The following is a 23,384-nucleotide window of genomic DNA, read 5'->3' as shown; positions in this document are numbered from 1 at the left end:
AGGAGGCCACACCTTCAGGCTTTTCCTAGTCTTCTGCTCAAATATCAGGTCCAACTCTCCTAGGTTGCCAGGACAGCCACAAGTCTGAGAGATGTGGACAACCTACTCTTCCTTGTCCTTCTAGGCACCACCCCAGGAAAGGACAAAGGAGCTACTTTCTTCCTATTTTCCACAGCCACCTCTCCTCAGACAGCTCTGAGCCCTGAGCTGACAGACTCTCCCACCTTTCCTTGGAGTGAACCAGGGATCCCAGTTTTCTAGAAACTTGAGTTGTCTTTGCTCCTCCCCTCTGGCCAGAGGCAGGATGGGGAAGTGCAGAGGGAGGGGGAAGGGCAGAGTGGGGGAGGAAACCCGCCAGACACAAGGGGACCAAACCAAGTGTGAATGAAGCCAAGTATGTCACAGCTGAGCGGGTTTCACTTTCTTTCTTCTCCTCTTTGAAGGACCTGGAAAGAGTTCTCTCTGAACATCCCAGAGGCTCAGAGTGGTACACTCCTTGGCTCAAGGCACCTTCAGGGCTGTGTAGGGGATGGCAGGAGGGGACAATGGATCCAGTAGCAGGTAAGTCCTTTCCCTTCTCCTTGTCCTGTGATCTGCTAAGATGGATGTTTGTATGTGTTACCAGGGCCTCCCAGTCTGGGTCCATGGGTCCATGGGAACTTGAGAGAATGAGATCACAAAGAGATTAAGAACTGGGACAAGCCAGGCGGCAGTGGTGCACGCCTTTAATCCCAGCACACAGGACACAGAGGCAGGTGGTTCTCTGTGAGTTTGAGACCAGCCTGGTCTACAAGAGCTAGTTCTAGGAGAGGCTCCAAATCTACAGAGAAACCCTGTCTTGAAAATCTAAAAAAATTGGGGTGGGGGGGACAAGCAGTTGTCACTGCTGTTGGCTAGCTATTGGAGAGTCCTATAGCCACCTCAACTCACCTCACTTCATTCCTTGTTCCTGTCACATAACTGGGCTGACACTGTGTGGACTTCTGGGAGCTCCTGTAGGAGTGGCCTGTTCATCAGGACTCTGACCTCTCATCTCTCTCTAATTATCATTCTAAAAGATAACTTTGTCCAAAAATGATCTTTATGAAATCATGAAAACCTAATTCCTTCTGTTGCCGAGTTTTTCTCAGTTGAGTTGGGGACAGTTGAGCTCTGAGTCCTCCTGTGTGGCTTAGGTCAGTTCATGAAGGAAGCGAAAGCTGATGAAGACCAATGACTAAAGGAAGCAGGTGGGGAGTGGGTGCAGCCTTTATGCCTTTATCTTTTGTTTAACCTATGGTGACTACATAGTGATTAGAAATGGATCGAAATTATCTTACCTTACAAACACATGGGAAGAGAGCCTGGAGAGTTGGCCCAGCGGTTAAGAGACATAATGGGTTGGGTCCCCAACACCCATCCTGGGGCTTCCAATTGCCTCTGACTCCAGCTCCAGAAGACCAGACATCCCCTTAAGTCTTCCACAGGCAGTGTGCTTCCATGCAGGAGACACACATTGAGACAGACACACATATACATAATTGCAAAGGAAAATAGAAGAATCAAAACAAAAAGTGTATGGAGCTAATTGTCCTCTAACAGGGACTCAGTCAAGGCTACTTCTGGTCCTGCAACAGTTCTAAGAAAGCATCGCTTCTCCGATGAAGTTTAGTCAAAACCAATAGTGATGCCGACAGACGGCTGTCTCTTTTGGGAGTGGGGTGGTATAAATTACTGGTTCAGTTTCTTTACTACCAGCCTGTTCAGGGGACACCACTCTCAGAGTGTAAATTTTGGTAGTTTCTGTTTTTAAATATATTTGGCCATTTTTGTAGCTGCCGTCAACCAATCTGCAGATACAGGGATGGCTGCTCTCTCGTCTCTGCTGCCCTTTCAATGTCTGAGGAATTCATATCTTGCGTCTTGGTATTCGTTTGTTTTTTCCTTGTTAACCTGACTAGAGATATAATTTAAAAAGATAAAGATAACTTTACTGATCTTTCTAAAGGAGTAGTTTTTTGGTGTGATATATAATTACACCCCTTGGGTTTAAGGATAATTCTAATTTATTTTAATTTTATGGACTTTTACTGAATTTTTATTACATCTTTAGTTTTCATTTGGGATGAAATTGCTTTTCTTACGTTTCCTGATTCTTCAGAAGATTTTCATATGGACCTCTCTTATCATTTGATACATACATTTAACACTATACATTTCCCCCGAGCTACTGTCTTTGGTGAATCTCAGCTTTAATTTTTTTTTAACTTCAGAGTAAGAGAAAGCGCCGTATTTTTACCTGTTTACACCCATAGTATTCTTTTCAAATTACATTCATTTATTGTATGTGTGCAAGTGTGTATATTATATATACACAGTGTGTAAATTGGGATCAGAGGACAACTTGTGAGAGTTGATTCTCTCCTTCCACCATGTAGGCCTTGGGGATCAAACTCAGGGTCTTTGTCTACTGAGCCATCTCACCAGCTCCTCAAGTGACTCTCTTTTCTTTACAACATTAGTGGCAGTTTTCAAATGTATTCTATTTTAATGGTTATATTTAGACCATTCACATTTAGACCAATTATTAACACAGGGCACCATCTGAGACATTCATAAAAACTTTCATTTTACTTTTACCTCTGTCCCCAGACAGCGTCTTCTGACTATATCCACTCTCCTGGCCTCCCACTTCATATTCCTCTCTCTGCCTAGCTATATCCCTTTCTGTCTCTACTGCCCTAGTGCTGGGATTAAAGGTGTGTGACTTTCAAGTTCTGGGATTAAAGGTGTGAGCAACCACCGCCTGGCTCTGTTTCTTTTTTAGACTGGAAGGATCTTGTGTAGCCCAGGGTGGCCTTGAACTAGCAGAGATCCCCCCGCCTCTGTCTCCCCGAGTCCTGGGATTAAAGGTGTGCACCAACATTGCCTGGCTTCTAGTGGCTTAGCTCTGCACTCTTATCTCTAGGCAAGCTTTATTGATTAAAACATAAACAAAATATCACTACACTTTCTTTTTAGGCCTTTTCCTTTTGTCCATAGCACTTTATGATTCTTTTTTTTCCTTGAATTCCTTCATCAATTTTTTTTTTTTTTTTTTTTTTTTTTTTTTAGTACTGGAGATTTCTTCTGGGCATCCTCTTGAGAATGATGTTTGGAGAAACCTCTGTATCTTATGGCTCTTTGTTTTTGCCAAACAGTCTGTTTTCTTCACTGCTCATTGCTTTGCGGCATTTGAAGTTTAGTTTTAACACCGTGGCACTTTTGGGTTTCTGATTAATTTGCTGCATTGCTTTAGTTTGGCCGCAGCATTCAATTTATCTTGTGTGAAATAATTCAGCTCTAACTCCTGGTTTTGCTCCAATTCACTTATGAAGAGCTGAGTTCAGATCCCTAGAACCCACATAAAATCTGGATGTGGTGATGTGTGTTTTTAACTCCAGAATTAGGGCAGTGGACACAGTTGGGTCTCTGAAGTTCACTGGCCAGCTAATCCAGCTGAATTAATGATATTCAGGTTCAGTGAAAGACCTTGTCTCAAAAAAAAAAGTGAGAGCACCTGGACCCCTTACCCCCATACCAGGCACATATACATGAGCACACACAACCTCCTCAAGTTTAAGATAAAAATTATTGTGTAATTTTGTTATATTACTACATGTGGAATATAGACTCTTTGTGAAACATAATACTTCTGAAGGTTTTTGACATTGGATATCTTTGATATCCTTTGTGTCTGTTTGTCGTGTAACCCTGACTAGCCTGGAATTCACTACATAGACCAGGCTGGCCTTGAATTCGTGGTGAACCTTCCGCCTCTGCCTCTGAAGTGCTGGGATTAGAGGTGTGCATAACCACATCCTTTTTTTTCCCTTAAAAATTATGGGGAATGTCTAAAGCTAGTTTTCTGGGTTAAATCTAATGTGAGTTACCATTAGTTATAAACTTCAGACTTTTAGAATATTTATTCTTAAATGTAGTTAGCAATAGACCTATCACGATCACAAGTAAGGTATTTTTATGGAAATAACAATATTTTCTAAATTAACAATAAAGGATAGGATGTAATCTTGCTTTAACTTTTTGAAAATGCCTTTACTCTCTTGTTTAGGCAAAGTTCCCTGATATCCCTGGTTACTTCCGTGTCTAATCAGCTGTGATGCCATAGCCCAGGGAACCTTTGAGAAGTGCACTGGAAACTTTCTGGAGGAGGAGAGAGATAAAGAGCAGATGGTATTTCAGTATTAGTCTGAGAAGAGCGTGTCCTCAGTGACATCCGAAGAAGTCTTGAGCAGTGTCAGGATTGCCCAGACTACACCGCACAAGTCACCATTCTCAGTGACTTAGCATTTGGGTGACATTTTAAGCATTTTAAAAAAAGTTGTACCCTCAGTGACAGCACCAGTTGATGTGCTGGTGTTGATGGGGGAGGGGCTTTCATAAGGCCCCACCCCTAGATGAAGAGCTACAGGGAATTGATGGCTTCTGAGAAGAGGAGAATCAACCATTATTCTCCAGGGATAACCTCATTCTGTAAGGTTGTCCAGGGCCTAGTGGTCAGCCCTAAACACATATACATAGGAACAACACTAAAAGATATCAGCAAATTCTATCTATCTATCTATCTATCTATCTATCTATCTATCTATCTACCTACCTATCTCTCTCTCATGTACCTATCTCTGTATATGTATTTGTGTGTGTGTGTATATATATATATATGTGTGTGTGTGTGTGTGTGTGTGTGTGTGTGTGTGCGTGTGTGTGCGTGAGAGAGAGAGAGAGAGAGAGAGAGAGAGAGAATAATTAAAGAAGATATTGGAGGGGGAGTGGAGAAGGAAAGCATGGGGGACTTGAGGGAGAAAGGGAGAAGTAGAAATGATATAAATACAGTATTCATGTATGAAATTTTCAAAAACATGATAAAATTCTGAAGTAAGCAAAAGGCAAAAAGAAAGATGTTCCCTATTTTAATGTTTTTTATTTTTATTTTTAATTCATTATTTAGGTTAGTGAACATAATAGCGGAGCTCATCATGGCATCTTCATACTCATGTGTCGTGTTTTTACTCTTCTCCTCCCCCACTTGCAGGAGCTGGTTCTCTCCTTCTACCCTCTGGGTTCCAGGGTTGAACTCAGGTCATCACACAAGAGGGCAAGCTCTTTGGCCACTGAGCCATCTCACTAGCCCTCCTGCCACTTGTTGTGTAGTAGAAATTTGCTGGTCGGTATTGATTTCTTTTTTCCATTATTTGAGATGGGGTCTTGCCTCGAAGTCACTAGGTCAGGGCCAGCAAATGCCAGTGGGTAAAGGAGCTTCCCAGGCAAACCAGGCAACCTGAGTCCGATGCCCAGAACCAGAAAAAGAGTGAAAAGAGAGAACGAAGTCCACTCCACAAAGTTGTCCTCTGACCTCTACATGTGCTAATACTGTGAAGTGTAAATACTCAGTAAAATTATAAAGAAAGCAAATCACTATGTAGGCCATGATGGTCCTTCTGCTTCAGCCTCCAGGATGCCATGACTACAGACCCTTGTACTATGCCCAGCTCTCTTGCTTCTGCCATTGTACTATCCAACATAATTTGTTTCCATTTGTCCACCAGAATGAGGTCGATAGCATGAACAAACAACTTCCATGTCTCATTGGGCTTCTGGGCCTCCTTTCCCTAGAGGGTCCTTTCTCTGGACTCTGTCTTTGGGCAGAGAGCAGCAGCCACTTGTGATATCAGGCACTATAGCTGACGACAGCGTGGTTAAGAAGTGCTGGTTCTGAGTTGTTAGAGAGATCCCCTCCATCACTGCAGGGAGGTGGGGAGCAAGGAGGAGAGAAGAAAACATGTGAAGTCATAGAGGATGAGCCACTCAGTGTGTACTTGGGTAGAACGCTTCCTCAGTCCTGGATCAACTGTTTATCAATTTTGCCTTCACATATGAGCTGGAAGAAGAGGGTGTAGCAGTCTTTGCTGTTTCCTTGTACCCTGCCATATGGATTGTTTCATTTCTGCGGCTGTGATAAGAGACCCTGACACAAAGAGACCTGGTTGAGAAGGAACTTGTACTCTCATAGGTCCAGCTTATGGTTCATCATTGCAGGGAAACTAGGCTGAAACTTGAAACAGCTGGTCATACCCATAATCCAAAGAAGAGAGAAGAGAATGCAAAAGTGCCTGTCAGTGTTCAATTTATTCCCGACACTTAAAGCTGTTTAGGATCCTCCTACCTAGGAATTGGTGCTGCCCACAGCGGGCTGGATCTTCCCATAGCAATTAGCATAATGAAGACACACCCAGACTGATGGATCCATAGACCACCTTAATCTAGACAGTCCCTTACAACTCACACAATCTCAGATGATTTTAGAGTATGTCAGGTTGACAATTAAAACTAATCATTGTGTTGAGTATGGTGGAGCACTCAGAAGAATCTCTGAGGCTAGCCTGGTCTATATAACATATTCTAGGCAAGCCAGACTTACAGGTAGTATCCTGTCTCACAAAAATAAAACCAAAAGAATCACAACTTGTACCAGCATTTTAGATGTTTAAAGTTTCAGTTTTACTTAAAATTGTTCCTTTTAGGGGACCATCCTTCATACCAAAAGTTATCCAGCCACTGGTAGCCTCTTGTAAACCAGTTTCTACTTCTACATGAAATATATCCCTTAGGGCAAGCTCAGAGTACCCAAGCGAAGAGGAGTCACCTGACTATGGGCTCATCTTCAAACACTTCAGAGAAAATAAGGTGGAAATCGCAAGTGCCATCACAAGGCCGTTTCCTTTCCTTATGAGCCTCCGAGACCGCGGCTACATCTCTGAGCAGAAGTTCCGGGTGAGTGAGGAGAAGGAACTCAGCCCTGACAGTCAGCCTGCCCTGTGATGTATTCCTCTGAACCTCGGAATGCTGCCAACAGGCTGAAGGGCCTCCAGGGAGGGGGGACCTTCACTTCTTGGAAGTCAGAGGTGACAGGAGAAGCAGGCATCACAGGAAACATTCATATTGGTCTCTGCAGTAATTGGGGTTGAGTTAAATGGTGAGAGGGGATAGATGGGGTGTGGGAATTCCCTAAAGGGCAGAGCACCCCAGGTTTACTTGTGCAGTGTAACAACAGAAACTAGGATGCCAGTGGACACATCCAAGCAGGGCTTCCTTACAAAGTTTACTTATTTCAAATCCCAGAGCCTGAGAGTTTTGAAAGTCACAGGCAGTGTGTCACGTGAGAATAGAACCAGAAGTCTTGCTTGCTTCTCTCTCTCCAAATTCTCCTTGCTGTTCAGGCACCACTGAGGCCCTAAAATGTAGTAAAAGTTGGTGATGGGGTCCCCTGGGGATAATGATGACAAGCCTTTGCCCTATGGCCAGGATGTTCACTTGGTTGCCTTGAGCCCTGCAGACCAGGTCAGTCTCTGGGGAGTTCCTGTGTGGTCCCAGACAGCCTCTCATGACCTGTTAGGTTCATAGTGGAGCATCTTGGCCTGGCTCTTACAGACATATCCTTTGATCATTCTTCAGAGATACTCCTTCCTGTGAACTGTGTGTCAGCATCAGAGCTGCTCTCGGATAAGCACGGGTCTGTCATTGCAGAGAGGACATGTAAGATGTCACCTGATCAATGCAAAACTCAGACACTTCACAAGAAATCAAATGGCGTTTGAACCATTCTAAGCCTCTCTTATAAAATCATAAATCCATTGTGACATAATTCTTCCTTCAATATTTTTAAGACTTGTCAACAAAGTTGTGAAAACCTGATCCCACCGGAAAGAGTAGTGTATGACATCCTCAGTGACCTACAGAATGAGTTCAGCCTATCACTTCTCAAAGTGATATTCAGCGCGACGCATCTGAACGCCTACCCAGACTTAAAGGAGACTCTAAGAAACTTCCCAGATGGTAACTATAGCTCTCACTTGCTTCCGGGAGTTCAAGGCAATTTCATTCATTCATTCAATCACTCATTCATTTTTTTTCACTGATAGTTAACATAGAATTTACTGAGGGACCATGACATGCCAAACACAGGGGTAATGTAGGAAATGCACATGGCCCATGTAGTCAGGAGCTTACACATAGGCCATGTAACGGGGATAAGTGTTCAGCCCAAACCTGTGTTTCATACTATTAAGACACACTATAAATGGCAAGTTTCCTTAGAAAGGAGCAGGGTCTCTGATGCTTACAAACATGTCCAACCATAAAAATATGTCTCTTGTATCAGAAAATTTACCATTCAGTGGAGTCCTACATCAACTTCCTTCTTTGACAAAGAGAGAGATCACAGGGGAAACCCCTCTTGGACCCAGGTACCAGAGAGGGCACTCTGTGTCAACTTAGAGTATGAAAAGAAGGTGGGCTTTTAGAGTTGAGTGACTAGGATCACTGAACATGGTTCTCAGGGGAGATCTTGGGAACATGAGGAGTGCGATGAGCCTGATCCAAAGGTGAAACAGAGAGATGGTAGAATTGGAGCCTGTCACATGGAGATAAGAGCTCTAGGGTCAAAGGAAGCTCAGAGATGAAAGGAGGCTGTGCTAAAGAGCATTGAGATCAACAAGGAAGAAAAGGGCTGAGGCATGTGTGATGCTTTATATTGTAGAAGAACAGCACTGGGGACCAAAAGATGAGAAGAAAGTAATAGGAATGAGCAGAGAGAAAAGAGACAGAGCAGGGCTCTAGGTGGATGGGGGCAAGTATCTCACATGAGGTGCTGAGGGCCAGCACTATGAAAGAGTGCTTGGAGGTATCTGCCTCATTGCTGTCTAATTCAGTCATTGTCTTGTTTCTCTTCAGGGTCCAACAATCACAGGACTCCTCAGAGGATAAATGGAAGAGATGCTGATGAGAGGCCCAGACTGCCAGCAGTTGTTACAGAAGGTGATTCTGTTCTTAGATTGCAAATTACCTCACTGGTGCTGTTTTCCTGTCTTCACCCTTTTTGCCTCACCATTCCCAACACATGCACGTGCACACGCACACGCAAGCATGTATACACACACGCACATGCATGCACACAATGCACATATTTATGCATGCATGAACACACAAAAATACACACACACACACACACACACTTTTGTTCAGGTTGTGGATGCTGTCCCTAGTGGGAGACAAGAAGGGAAGGAGGATGAGTCTTTGAAAAGAAGAGCTTTTGCATATTTAAAGGGTACAAATTCATAAAAATGAAGATTAGAGGCAAGAACAGAAGATTCCTAAGCAGACTTGAGTTTATCTAAATCAATCTGGCTTAATATATAGTCATGTGTCACTTAATAATGGGGAAGAAATTTCTGAGATATGTGCTGTGAAGTGAGTTCTTTATTGTGTTGACAGTGTAGAGTGCTCTGCCCCTAAAGATCCCAGTTATTGGGTCACTCACTCACTGATCGTATCAGCCTACATGATGTCTGTCTTAACGTGGTCCATCCTAGGTTAAAATGTCATATGATTGTCACACGAATGTGTTCTCAGGATGGAGTTTGATAAGAAAGTGAAAAATGTAAACACATTTGTTAGAGATCACACAGGAACAATGAAATGTGGCATTAGGGGAAATGTGTAAAATCTATAAAAATAGATGATGAGAGGGAAGACAGAAATGGAAAGATAGGGCAGCAGTCAGCAAGAAAAGGTCAGATCAGTGAATTCCATAAATAGATGCATGGTAGAGAGACAGCAGTGTGGGAAGATGGTGCTGGAGACTGGAAAAGGAGATGGGGCCAGGCAAGCTGCTCACAGACATTGGCAAATCTTGGAGGTGCAAGCATGCCCACTCTCAGGCAATGACTTGATACTCTCTCAGAGTCCCGCCTATTCACACCAGGTATGAATTCAGGTCGTTACCAGCTGTCTTTCATGTTTTTTCTCTTTAATGACCCAGAAATCTTCTTTACAAATGAGTGGAGAAGACAGATCAGAAGTCCAGAAGGTGATAAGTTTTTCTTTTCTTTTTTAATTAGTTAATTTTATTTTATGTGCCCCGATGTTTCGCCTGCATGATGTCTGTGTGAGGGTGTCAAGTCCTTTTGAACTGGTGTTGTGAGCCACCATATGGGTGCTGGGAATTGAACTCAGGACCTCAGGAAGAAGAGTCACTGATCTTAACCACTGTGTCATTTCTCCAGCTCCAATGATGCAGATTTTAATGACCTATTTTATAAGTAGCTTTATTTCCATTGTCACAGAGAAGAACCTTCATTCCTTTTACCTCCTTTCCTGTTCACCAATCTGTCATCCATGTACCAACACAGCCATCTAGTTATCTATCTACTGCTGATCTATACATCTACATATCCATCTATCCATACGTCTACTAACTCACCCACATATCAATATAACCACCCATCCACCTGCCAGTCTGTTTACCTATCTATCCATCTGTGCATCTGTTCATCCATTCTTCCAACCATCCATCCATCTTTCCAACCCGTCGTTCTTTTCTTTTCTCCCACCCCTCCCCACAAATGGCCAGATTATGTTTAGCTTTTGAATTGTTTTCAGGAGACACAAGCAGCATAGAAATCAAAATTCAAGCTGGTTGAGATTTTCTTGAGTACAGATTGTACATCAGGAGAGGGGAGTTGAGAACTCCAGATGGAGCCATCAAATCTGGGGTTCTGAGTTAAAGCTAGTTTTACCTAAATAGACATGGAATCCTAATATCACCATTTTGGGTGCAGTACTGAGCAGGATTGATCCCCTTTAGCTACTTTCCCCTTTGTTGGGCATGAGGAGTACAACTGAAATTGATAAATCTCTTGGGGATGACTTGGGAAGGGGATCTCTCCTTCTTTGTCCACGGTGAAGAAGACTTCCTCTGACTTGAAAGGATGCTAAAACAGAATCTACAGAAAGGACAGAAAAGAAAGGTTTAGATTCAAATTTGAGTTGAAAAAAACAGAAACAGCAAGTTAACTAAAGAGAACAGACTTAACTAGAGAAATGAGAACAGTCTCTCTCTGTGTGTGTGTGTGTGTGTGTGTGTGTGTGTGTATGTGTGTGTGGGGGGAGCTAATTTCAATTATAAAACAAGGTGCAGAGTTTAAAATGTGGAGAACGTTATGTAAAGGGAAGATGCTGATAGATAGTGTAGGAGAGTCATCAGCCCTACACACAGAGAAAAGACAAAGAAGAATGAACTAAAACCCAGTAGAAGGCCAGTTAAATGGCATGTGCTTCCAAGCTTGATGACCTGAGTTCTATTCCTGGGACTCACACGAAGGGAAAAGAGAGCTGATTCCTGTAAGCTGTCTTGTGGCCTCCATGTATGTGTCATGGTATGTGAGACACTCTCCCATACCCAGATAAATACAATAGCAACAGCAGCTACAACATAATAATAACAATAAAATTTTAATTCAGTTGAGAGCAAAAATTATCTTCAGGGAGAGAGAAAACAGATTGAGATACTGAAGGGGCCTAGCCAAACCCAACTCTTGGCTTAAGGTGAGCGCATTAACTGCGAGTTTTCAGATTATTGTCACCAACTTTTCAGGTGGCCTTGGAAAATGTGCAAGGGTGATCAGTCTCTCCCAGGTACTCTTATCTGCTCCCATCTGTAATTCCAAAATACAAACCCCCAGACTTGCCTGTCAGTTTTCCATCTGCAGGCTTGGATGTCTTCACACAACTCTCTAAGAGACTCCTCTATGCAGATGTTCTTCAAGAAGATGTTTGCATAGTTGCCCATGGACCTGCCTCCTCTGCTGGTGTCTCTGTCTCAGCATAGGACACTGTTTCTCCCTTCCCAAGCAGGGCTGTTAGTGACTGCCCCTCACCAATGTAATCCAGTCTTCCACGTATCACCCCTGTCCATCTTCTCCCTTTTCCAACAGAAAAGCCAAATCATATCTCTCTTATTTTAATTTATATTTATATGTATGAGAGTTTTGCCTGCATATATCTGTCTGTCTGCACCACATACTTGATTGGTGTTTAAGGAGGACAGTAGAGGGTGTCAAGCCCCTTGCCTCTGAAATTGCAGACAGTTGTGAGCTTCCAAGGGACACTGGGAATTGAACCTGAGTCTCCTGGAAGAGCAGCAAGCACTCTTAACTACTGAGCCATCTTCACAGGACCCCCCTCGACATCATATCTCTTGTTTTTACCTTACAACTTCAGAGACAGTTCCTTAGTCTCAGGTGCCTTTCCTCATTCAGTCTTGTTCCATCAAATGCATTGTCTCCAACTCTTCGAGTCACTCAGACATGCAGGTGGTACACCCTCCTCTCCCCTTTAGTTTAACAACTTCTTGCTGTCATAAGGATTCTGTTTATTTTCCTCCCTAAAGTCCCCCACCTTCCTGTCTGCCTCTCTTGTTCTTCAAGACAGTAGATTGTATAAGACATTCTTAGTTACTTTGACTCCCTGATTCTTCTTGGACCCTTTGCCTTCTGTGTGGAACAGGGAGAAAAGCTTGTGACTCCTGTTTGGAAGAATTCAGTTCTTAGGAGTAGACTATGTGGATGCTTTGTTCATGTTGAAGTGGTGGTTGCTGGGGAAAGATGATGCCTTGCTCTACTCACTCTTTGTATTGCACAGTCAATGTTTCCATTTTGATCCCTTGTCCTCCTTATTTTCTTATATTTTGCAAGTTTCCTGGGTCCCACCTGAGAAAACTGATGTCCCCCTGCATGGTTTGTTGTATTCTTCTTTCTTTTCAGCATCCTGTAGTCCTGGAAATTCCCAAATGAATGATGAACAGGCAGAGGAGGTACCTAGCCTCCCACAATGCAACAGAGGTGAGTGAGCCTTTACTTGTCAGTCAGCTAGTGAAACTGCAAGAGAGAAGGTGTCTTCTCGTCTTCCCCTATGCCCCCACTTAACCTGTTCTTTATTTTCTCAGAGAGAAGAAACCATAGAAGCATCAATGTGGGTCATAAACAAAGGGGAATGAGGTGTTCAGGAAAGGAAGAGATTTTGGCCAATGTTCTGCCTCTGGTGGCAGAGGAGTCATGTCAGTCTCCCTGCAGAGTCCCAAAACAGAGACCTTCACCTAGGAGACACTAAGCCAGCTTGACTATCCTGGTTGTCGCCAGTGGCTCTCCTGATGTGTTTTTCTTTTCTTTTCTTTTTTTTTTTTTTTTGGTTTTTCGAGACAGGGTTTCTCTGTGGTTTTGGAGCCTGTCCTGGAACTAGCTCTTGTAGACCAGGCTGGCCTCGAACTCACAGAGATCCGCCTGCCTCTGCCTCCCGAGTGCTGGGATTAAAGGCGTGCGCCACCACCGCCCGGCCTGATGTGTTTTTCTTTAGCCGTTTAAATCCACTGAGTCTTCCATTCCTTTCTACAGAGGGAAGTAGTTCTTGTGAACAAATGTTTGATAGACAAGAGCCCCACGATGACACATTCTCCTCACCACCGAGCCCTGAAGCAGGTGAGCAAGGGGAGTGTGGTGTGGTCTGCAGGGTGCTGGGCACTGAATTCTGAGCTGGTGTTTCCTTTTGCATTTGCTCTGCACACATCGTGATGAAGAGATGCTCATGCCCTGGCTATTGTTCTTCATATTTGCCCACGGCATTCTGGGGAAAATTCAGGGAAGAAAAAGTCATGAGAAGCATCATGAAGAAATATTATTTGTGGTTAGGTACTCACATATCAATTTAGTAGGAATCTGCGGGGCCAGACAACATTCATTGCCTTTGTCTCTTCACAGTTACTAAGGCCATACTATATTGAATCCATAGAACAGTTTCTTGCTCTCATTTCTTATTCCCCATGGAAACTAAGAAGTTTATAATTTTTAACTTCTATGCAGGCTGATCATTTTTGTTGTGTTTTCATAAACTTGTTAAAGTGCTCAAAGAGGTTGGGAGAGTTCAACTGTTAAAGGCTAGGCTCACAACCATATATATATATATACTACAGGCCCATAGTATCTGGCAGACTCTTCCACGAAGCAGGAAATTTCAAAGACAGTTCTGCCTATATTGGTAGTTTGTCAGTCACTTTCTTCTGTGTCCTGCAAAATGTCTGTCAGACTTTTTCATGAAGCAGAAACCCCAAAGGATCATCTCACCTTTAGGCAAGTTCAGCAGTCATTTTTCTGTGGGTCCTGCATGCCCAGTTCATTAAGCAGTCCAGACAAGGGCAGTTTCTTGCCCAATTGGCTAAACAACTCCATAAGGAGCCTCTTTGATGCCCATCTTCCTCTTGAAGTAACTTGTACTACCAGAAGACGATGTGTCTCATTGTCATGAAAAGTTCTAAGTTATTAAAACATTTCAAATGCCATATTTGAAGGTCTCTGAAAAATTTGAAGAATACCTATCTAACTGAAATATATCTCCATACATATAGAAAATCTAATACGACTACAAGCTTGACTATTATAGGTGAATATCTATTAAGTTATATTTCTTACTTATGCATTACATTCTTAAATGAACTACAGAAACACAATATTTTAATCAAGGGCAGAAATATATAGTGTAACCAAATTTACCTTAAATTTGTATCAATAAACCAAGATCCAAACCACAGCAAATTATTCATCTCTATAGCATATCCCTCTTTAAATGTAAACACACAATTATGAACAATATTTGGGAATATGGGCATAGTTCTGTCCATACTGCTTCCTGCTGTTTGGGGGCACTGTTAATCAGGTCTTTCATGGTGCATTCTTTGTGCTAGGTTCATCTCAGTCAGCAGTCAGGTGAAGTAATTTTTTGAGGGGTGTTTAAGGCAACCTCCGGGGGCTCTTGTTTCATCAAACCACACCAGTCTGGAAGCAATCTAAAGGATCTCATCCTCTGTGGAAACAAGAGAAGAACCTCTTTTCCAAAGCAACATATCCTTAGGCCCAAATTTGGAAGTCATAATACCTTTATAATTGCCATGTTGGTTTAGCTTAGCAGCCCATACAATGAAATGTCTCTTTGTACTTAGCTCATTCACAGTCAAAAAAATTAAAGATAACACAATAATATACATAATCCAGACTCTCTGTGAATTTTCCATTTTTACATGACTTATTTCTCTTTACTGCGTTTAATCCTTGCCTATCTGTACTCTGCCTCTTTAAAGACTTTACCCTTTTTTAAGCTTTAACTTTATTTTGTGATTATCTATACTATATATATATATATATATATATATATATATATATTTGAAATATATATCTCAAAGAGGAGTATTGTATCATCTGACTGATGTAATTTAATGAAACCCAAAGCTATTCAATCAGTATTTTTTACATTATTTGGGCACTTTCCCTACATTCTTTGACACATATGCCATTTTGCCTTCCCTTTATTCTTAAAACCCTTAGCACTTTGTAAAGGGGGGAATTGTTACAGTTGTAATTCTCTAGAAGCACAGGAGTCAGTAAATTTCTGGTATGTTTCAGAACTTGACAATGACAAGGAGATCAGAGGTCAAGTTTCCAGATGGTCTCGCTTGGGCTCTAGGTGGTTAGATTCCCATCATCTAAACCCAGAGTTTATGCCTTTGCCTACTCAGGGGAGCCCACAAGGGTTCAGCAGAAAGAGGTTTTATTTAGCAAATAGGGTTGCTTAAAGAGAACAGAAAAAAAAAACATCGCGGAGAATTAGAAAGTGTGAGAATGTAGTTTTGCATATCCAGAAGGATAGTGCTAGAAACTATTAACACAAAGGCAATGTAAAATGTGGTGCATACTGCAGAGGTGAACAAGACAGTAAATGCTAGGGAGAGAAAATCCAGAGAGCTAGTGAGAGGCACAAAGGTCTTCCCAAGCAGCGTTGAAAATGGAGCTGCTAGGAGAAATAGCTACCACCTAGTGTTAACCAAGGAACAGCTATGCTTTGTGAGTCCTGTTCTCTCCTGGCTGGCTGGGTCTGGCCAGGAGTGCGCTTGGCCACCACATCTTATCACCTCCCAGGGCCACGTCTGGGGTGGGTCCTTCACCTCTGCTGTAGCTAGGCAAAGTACTGTTCCCTCTGAATGAACACTTGTAGAATATATGTGCAACCATAGGACTTATCAATTGATGAACCTTCATAAGTGACTATAGGGGACTAGTAGGTTTCTAGTGCATGAGTAGAGTGTGGATGGTATAGATTGGTGGCTGTCCGAAGCATGACAATATGACTGGTCATTTGGCTATACAAATCCACTTGCTGGACTCACAATTAGGATTATTTTGGTTACTTCTTTTTTTTTTTTTAAAAAATACGTGAATGCATGTGTATTTAAGTGTGATTTTGTGCAAGTGAGGAGCTCCCAGAGACCTGAAGAGGGTAACATATCCAGAGCTAAGTTACAGGTGGTTGTGATACACTTGCTATTGATTATGGGAACTGTACTAACATCTTCAGGAAAAATAGTATGACTCTTCACTGCTGAGCCATCTTTCTAGCTCTGATACAGAAACTTCCAGTTCTTAGTTTCTCCCTTAGGAAATCCATCATTTGAGGCCTTGCAAGAGAATATTGTCCATACCAAAATTATCTTTTCCGTAAGAGGACACTGAGTACAAAATTTGAAGTCTCTTCACTCAGTGAGAGTTATAGGTCTGTGGTTTGAAAGAATTGTGTCTGTGGATAGGGATAGAAAAGAGAAGTTAAAATATTTTTAACTTAAGTTACTTACTGAAAATATTTTTTCATAAATTATCTTTTGATGATATTATTTCCCCTTCCCCGACCCATCCCAAATCCTCTCCATATCCTTATCCATACAACTTCATGTTCTTTTCTTTCCTTTTTTTCCTTCCTACTTTCCCTTTTCCCTCCCACACTCCCTCCTTTCCACCCTCCATCCCTCCTTCTCTCTGTGTATATGTGTGCATATCTTGTTTTCTCTCACAATATCAAAACAAACAAACAAACAAGATAAAAACCACAAAAGAAAGCAAAAGAAGCACACATAGAAATGGTGAAGTCTGTGTCAGCCAACTACTACTGATCACAGGGCCTTCCCTGAAATGTGGTTGATATACCGAGTGGCACTCTGCTGGGGGAAAATGATTTTTCCTCTTCCAGCAGGTATCAATTGTTAACAGCTTCTTGGTTAGAGGGAACTTGTGCCCACTTCCTGATCTCAGTCCTGGGAGGAAAGTTAGAATGCTAACTATTCTACTCAGAAGGAAGAAAACTATCCAGTGTTTCCAACTCATAATAGAGTTGTGGCCATTGCAGAATCATAATGATTGAAGGTGATTCCAGCACAAAGCCTGGCTAATAGCCACCATCACCCATCGCTGTGGCCATGAGCTACAGGCCCCTGATGTCTCTCATGGTTTGAACTCATAGCCCTAGAGTCTGGCTGCTGGGGGAAGCTGTTATCTCATTCCTGACTGCCAAGACTATGAAATAACTACTCAGAAACTATATTAGTTTCAATACTGTTTGGTCAATAGCTTAAGCATATTTCTGACTAACTCTTATATCTTAAATTAACCCATTTCTATTAATCTATGTATTGCCATGTGGCTGTGGCTTACCAGTGATATTCTGATGTGTCTGTCTTCTGTAGGTGGCTACATTGCTTCTCCCTTACTCTGCCTACTCTCTCAATATATCTCTTTCAGCCTCGCTTTACTCTGTTAAGCCATTGGCCAAAAGTAGCTTCTTTATTAACCAATGGCAGTAAAGCATATTCACAGCATACATTACCTCCCACATCACCTCCCCTTTTCTGTCTAAATATGAAGGAAAGTTTTAACTTTAACATGGAAAGATTACATATAAAAAAACAGGTATCAAGCAAGAATTATAGTTATAATATTTATATCTACTTTATCACTTATCATAACTAAGGAAAACTATAAATATAACTATCTATTATTTAACTCCATCAAAGACCCCAGAAGGATATAATATTACCTAAGTAAATAGGAAGTGCATTGTAAGCAATTTCCAAAACTCTAGAATTCACAGAGACATCTTGCAGCCTGGACAGTCACCCAAAGTTCTTCTTTAACGTTGCGGGCATCCATCTTCAGCCTAGAGGTCCATAGTATCCTGTGGACTTTTCCATGAAGCAGGAAATTTCAAAGACAGTTTCTCCAATACTGGCAGTTTGTCAGTGACTTTCTTCTGAGTCCTGCAGAATGTCTGGCAGACTCTTTCATGAAGCAGGAACCCCGATGGACTGTCTCTCCTTCTTTAGTCAGCTACAGCAGTCATTTTTCTGTGGGTCCTGCAAGTTCCGTCAAACAGTTCAGGCAAGGGCAGTTTCTTGCCCAAATGTTTAACAAACTCAACAAGGAGCCTCTTTGATACCTATCTTTCTCTTGAAGTAATTGTTGCTGCCAGGAGCAGATGTGTCTCATTATCAAGAAAAGTCGAAGTTTTTAAAACATTTTAAATTCCATATTCTGAAGGTCGCTGAAATATTTGAAGAATACCTATCTAACTGAAATATCTCCATGTAGTGGGAAAACCTATCTAACGTGACTACAAGCTTGATTTTTATAGATGATTATTGATTGACCTATATTTTATAATTAAACATTGCATTTCTAATTGAGCTGCACAAAAACAATATCTTAATCAAGAGTATATATAAAAATGTAACAAAATTGATCTTAAATTTATATCAATAAACCAAGATCCATACCAATGCAAAGTATTGATCTCTATATCATATCCCCCATTAAATATAAACAAACATTCATATATTTTAATATTCAAACAGAATTAAAGGATCATGATAATGCAGGTTATTCCAGTATAAGTAGTTGATAAAAGAGTATTTTTAAATCCATGAAGGTCTTCTCAATTCTTGTCCTCCTGGAGAATGGCTCCAACAATCCAACAAAATCTACCATAGGTTCTATGGTGATATGCAAGATATTCATCAGTATGGCTATAGGATAGGGCCATTTCAGGCTCCCTCTCCTCAGCTGCCCAAGGATCTAGCTGGGGACATATCCATGGACACCTGGGTACACCTCTAGAGTCAAGTCTCTTGCCAACGCTAAAATAGCTCCCTTAATTAAGATATACACTTCCTTGCTCCCATATCCACCCTTCCTCCATCTTAACCATCCCATTCCCTCAAGCTCTCCCCATCCCCCTTCTCTCTTTTTCTCCCCATCTCCCCTTACCCCCACCCCCAAGTTTCCAATTTTTGCCTGGCAATCTTGTCTCCTTCCAATATACAGGAGGATAACTATATGTTTTTCTTTGGGTTCACCTTCTTATTTAGTTTCTCTAGGATCACGGATTATAGGCTCAATGTCCTTTATTTATGGCTAGAATTCACTTATGGGTGAGTACATACCATATTCATCTTTTTGGGTCTGGATTACCTCACTCAGGATAGTGTTTCCTATTTCCGTCCATTTGCATGCAAAATTCAAGATGTCTTTTTTTTACCACTGAGTAATACTCTAATGTGTACATATATTCCACACTTTCTTTATCCATTCTTCCATTGAGGGGCATCTAGGTTGTTTCCAGGTTCTGGCTATTACAAATAATACTGCTATGAACATAGTTGAACAAATACTTTTGTAGTATGATAAAGCACCTCTTGAGTATATCCTCAAGAGTGGTATTGCTGGATCCTGGGGTAGGTTGATCCCGAATTTCCTAAGAAACTGCCACACTGATTTCCAAAGTGGTTGCACAAGTTTGCATTCCCACCAGCAATGAATGAGTGTTCCCCTTACTCCACATCCTCTCCAGTAAAGGCTATCATTGGTGTTTTTGATTTTAGCCATTCTGATAGGTGTAAGATGATATCTCAAAGTTGTTTTGATTTGCATTTTCCTGATCGCTAAGGAGGTTGAGCATGACCTTAAATGTCTTTTGGCCATTTGAACTTCTTCTGTTGAGAATTCTCTGTTCACTTCAGTGCCCCATTTTTTAATTGGGTTAATTAGCATTTTAAGGTATAGTTTCTTGAGTTCTTTATATAGTTTGGAGATCAGACTTTTGTCTGTTGTGGGGTTGGTAAAGATCTTCTTCCAGTCAGTAGGTTGCCTTTTTGTCTTAATGACAGTGACCTTTGCTTTACAAAAGCTTCTCAGTTTTATGAGGTCCCATTTATTCAATGTTGTCCTTATTGTCCGTGCTACTGGGGTTATACATAGGAAGTGGTCTCCTGTGCCCATGTGTTGTAGAGTACTTCCCACTTTCTCTTCTATCAGGTTCAGTGTGTTCAGATTTATATTGAAGTCTTTAATCCGTTTGGACTTGATTTTTGTGCATGGTGATAGATATAGATCTATTTTCATTCTTTTACAGGTTGATATCCAGTTATGCCAGCACCATTTGTTGAAGATGCTTTCTTTCTTCCATTGTATACTTTTAGCTCCTTTGTTGAAAATCAGGTGTTCATAGGTTTGTGGGTTAAAATCCGGGTCTTCTATATGATTCCATTGATCAACATCTCTGTTTTTGTGCCAATACCAAGCTGTTTTCATTACTGTAGCTCTGTAATAGAGTTTGATATCAGGTATGGTAATGCTTCCGGAAGTACCTTTATTGTATAAGATTGTTTTGGCTATCCTGGGTTTTTTGTTTTTTCATGTAAAGCTGATTATTGTTCTCTCAAGGTCTGTGAAAAATTTTGTTGGGATTTTGATGGGGATTGCATTGAATCTATAGATTGCAGAACCTTCATCTGGTGATGGATGAAGCTAGAGACAGTGACCCACATTGGGGCACTGGACTGAGCTCCCAAGGTCCAAATGAGGAGTAGAAGGAGGGAGGACATGAGCAAGGAAGTCAGGACTGCGAGGGGTGTGCCCACCCACTGAGATGGTGGGGCTGATCTAATGAGAGCTCACCAAGGCCAGCTGAACTGGGACTGATGGAGCATGTGATCAAATAGGACTCTCTGAATGTGGCGGACAATGAGGGCTGACTGAGATGCCAAGGACAATGGCACTGGGTTTTGATCCTACTGCATGTACTGGCTTTGTGGGAGCCTAGTCTGTTTGGATGCTCACCTTCCTAGACCTGGATGGAGCGGGGAGGACCTTGGATTTCCCACAGGACAGGGAACTTTGACTGCTCTTTGGACTGGAGAGGGAGGGGGAGGGAAATAGGAGGATTGGAGGCGGTGGAAATTTTTAAGTAAAAAAAAAAAAATCTACCATAGGAAGATCATGTCAGAAAGTATTGTTTCACTTTCTTAAAGGCCTTGTGAATTAGAGAAATCTTGTTTGCCTTGTAATCATTGTATATGAGTAATTTTTGGATACTATAATTTCTTTGGCTGATAGAGTGTAACTGAGAAGATAGAACAGACTTTCACAAAACTAGAATTCGTTCTTACTAGTTTCTTGTCAGCTTAGTAACAGCTACAAGGAAGTGATGTGTATATTGGAACAGAGACGACATGCAAGTCTTATTCATTATTTAACAAATTATGCTGCATATACATGCTTAACTAGACATCCATATATTATCTCAGCACCACAGTTCAGATTTCTGGGCATGCTCAGGGTAGCTCCCTTCTCAGTCTTTCCAGGCTGAAATCACCATGTCAGCCAGGCTGAGCTTTTCTCTGAAGGCTCTGAGAGAATTCCTACAACCTATTTTATCCAGCTGTTTATTCATTTATTTATTTATGAAATCCAGCTCCTTGTGGTTGTAGCACGGAGAATACAACTTTGCTACTGGTTGTTGATATGGATCATTCAGCTCGCCAGAGCTACTCATTTTCTCTGACAGGAGTCACCCTCCATCCTGAAGGGAGCAAGAGGCTCTGGAACCTTCTGCATGCTTCCAGTCTCTGATTTTCTGTTTTGCTACCAGCTGGAAAAAAAAAAACTTCACTGCTTATAAAGGGCTTATTTGATTAGACCAGGCCTACTCTGAGGCATGCTCTCTTTTAAGGCCAGCTCTGCCACATGACCTAAGCTAAGCACACGATTAAGAGCTTATCACGTTCACAGTCTCCACGATTATGGAAGAAGCTCTTAGAGAACTATCTTAGAATTCTACTTAACACCAGAGAGCTCAAGACACCCTATAGAAAATAAATGTCTGGAGGAGCCACTGATTTCTCAAGCAAGTGACATTACAGGGTTCACCAAATAAAAGTAGACCATGAATGTGCTAAGACAAGGATGTCTCTCCCTTAGAAGAGACAGAGAGACTACCATGATCAGGCACTTTGGGGACGGGCTGAGGACCTGCACCACACCTAGGTAGGGGCTGATGGCTCAGACTGATTATACAGACACATGCACAGGTGAACCTTTCCAGACCTCTGAAAGATGCCTGTGTTTGCTTAACCTGAAGGTTCATTTTGCAGAAAAGTCTCAACCTCAAGGTTATAGGGGTTTGTCAAAGAATGCAACGTTCTCCAGAGCATGGTCTGGAATGACAACTACTAGTGGGGACATGGGAACATTGGAGACCTCCTCTCTTGTTTTCTAGAGCTACTTGACAAACATGTGGAGTTCCCCCATTGTGGAGTGGAATTATTAGTGAGCTCCTGCCATGTATTAGGGGCTTGAGGCAGAGTCATTGCGAGAGCACAAGAAGGAAGTGAAAGCTCTGTCATAGGAGGCTGCGGCTCTGAAAAAAGAACCCCGTGATAAATGGAAAGAGGATGCTTGGTTATAAGGGTGAAGAGTGTGTTGCCATGTGTGAAGTACTAGGGTTCTTGTGAGAAATAGAGGCTGAAAGGGGACACATGACTGATTCCATGACAATAGTTGACCCGCGATTGCATACACAGTGAGAAAGACGACTTATTTCACAGACTGACAAGGCCCCACATGTCTGTGAATGTCCCAAGTTAGGGTAGGACCAAGAGTCTTTGCACAGTGTTTGGCCCCTGATGGGTGGATCCACATTCATTAGCTTTTGAGAATGGCTTGGCTTGGGGACGTGTTCCACCTTTGTTTCCATCTATTTGGTGTGTATGGGGGTCATTATCTTCCAATATTCAGAACGAATCAGGAGCAGACACAAGATAAAAGACTTTAAAAGTTAATGAGATGAAATGAAGCAAGAATAAACACAGAATATTTGCTAAATATTGTACCTACAAATTAAGACAGCAATTTCTTTTTTAAAATTTATTTATTTATTTTATATACCAACTAGAGGTTCCCTTCTCTCTTCTTCTCCTGTTCCCTCCCCCACCTCCTTTCTGCCCTACCCTCCTATCCCTCCTCCTCCATCTCCATTCAGAAGGAGTAAGGCCTTCTATGGTAGTCAGCAAAGCATGGCATATCATGTTAAGGCAGGATCAAGCGCTTCCCCCTTGCATCAAGGCTGGGTGAGGCATCCCACCATAAAGAATAGGTTCTAAAGAGCCAGCTCATGCGTCAGGGACAGGTCCTGACCCCCATAAACAGATCAAACTGTCACCCAAAAGTCAATCCCACGCCAGCTCCCCAGCTGTCAGTCCAGTCTCTGAGCTCCCACAAGCTCATGCCAGCTGTCTCTGTGGGTTTCCCCATCATGATCTTGATGCCTCCTGGAGAGCAATTTCTTTACATCAAATTGCATATGCA

The 23,384-nt window shown here is 42.0% G+C and overlaps 1 protein-coding gene across 1 annotated transcript in view; it reads left to right on the top strand.

Moving 5' to 3' along the window:
• The first annotated feature begins 477 nt into the window (after positions 1-477).
• LOC121446923 (nuclear body protein SP140-like protein) overlaps positions 478-23,384 on the top strand; it is a 61,762-nt gene continuing 38,855 nt past the window's right edge. Inside the window, 6 exon segments of the mRNA XM_041649824.1 lie at positions 478-561; positions 6,648-6,810; positions 7,704-7,872; positions 8,770-8,853; positions 12,639-12,746; positions 13,266-13,349. Of these exon segments, the coding sequence (XP_041505758.1) occupies positions 530-561; positions 6,648-6,810; positions 7,704-7,872; positions 8,770-8,853; positions 12,639-12,746; positions 13,266-13,349 (640 nt within the window). The 5' untranslated portion in view covers positions 478-529.

This window comes from Microtus oregoni, unplaced genomic scaffold, assembly GCF_018167655.1.
Source record: "Microtus oregoni isolate MIOR12 unplaced genomic scaffold, Mior012 000004F_ref0000308, whole genome shotgun sequence".
NCBI lineage: Eukaryota > Metazoa > Chordata > Mammalia > Rodentia > Cricetidae > Microtus > Microtus oregoni.
This window is presented reverse-complemented; position numbering and strand designations above follow the sequence as displayed.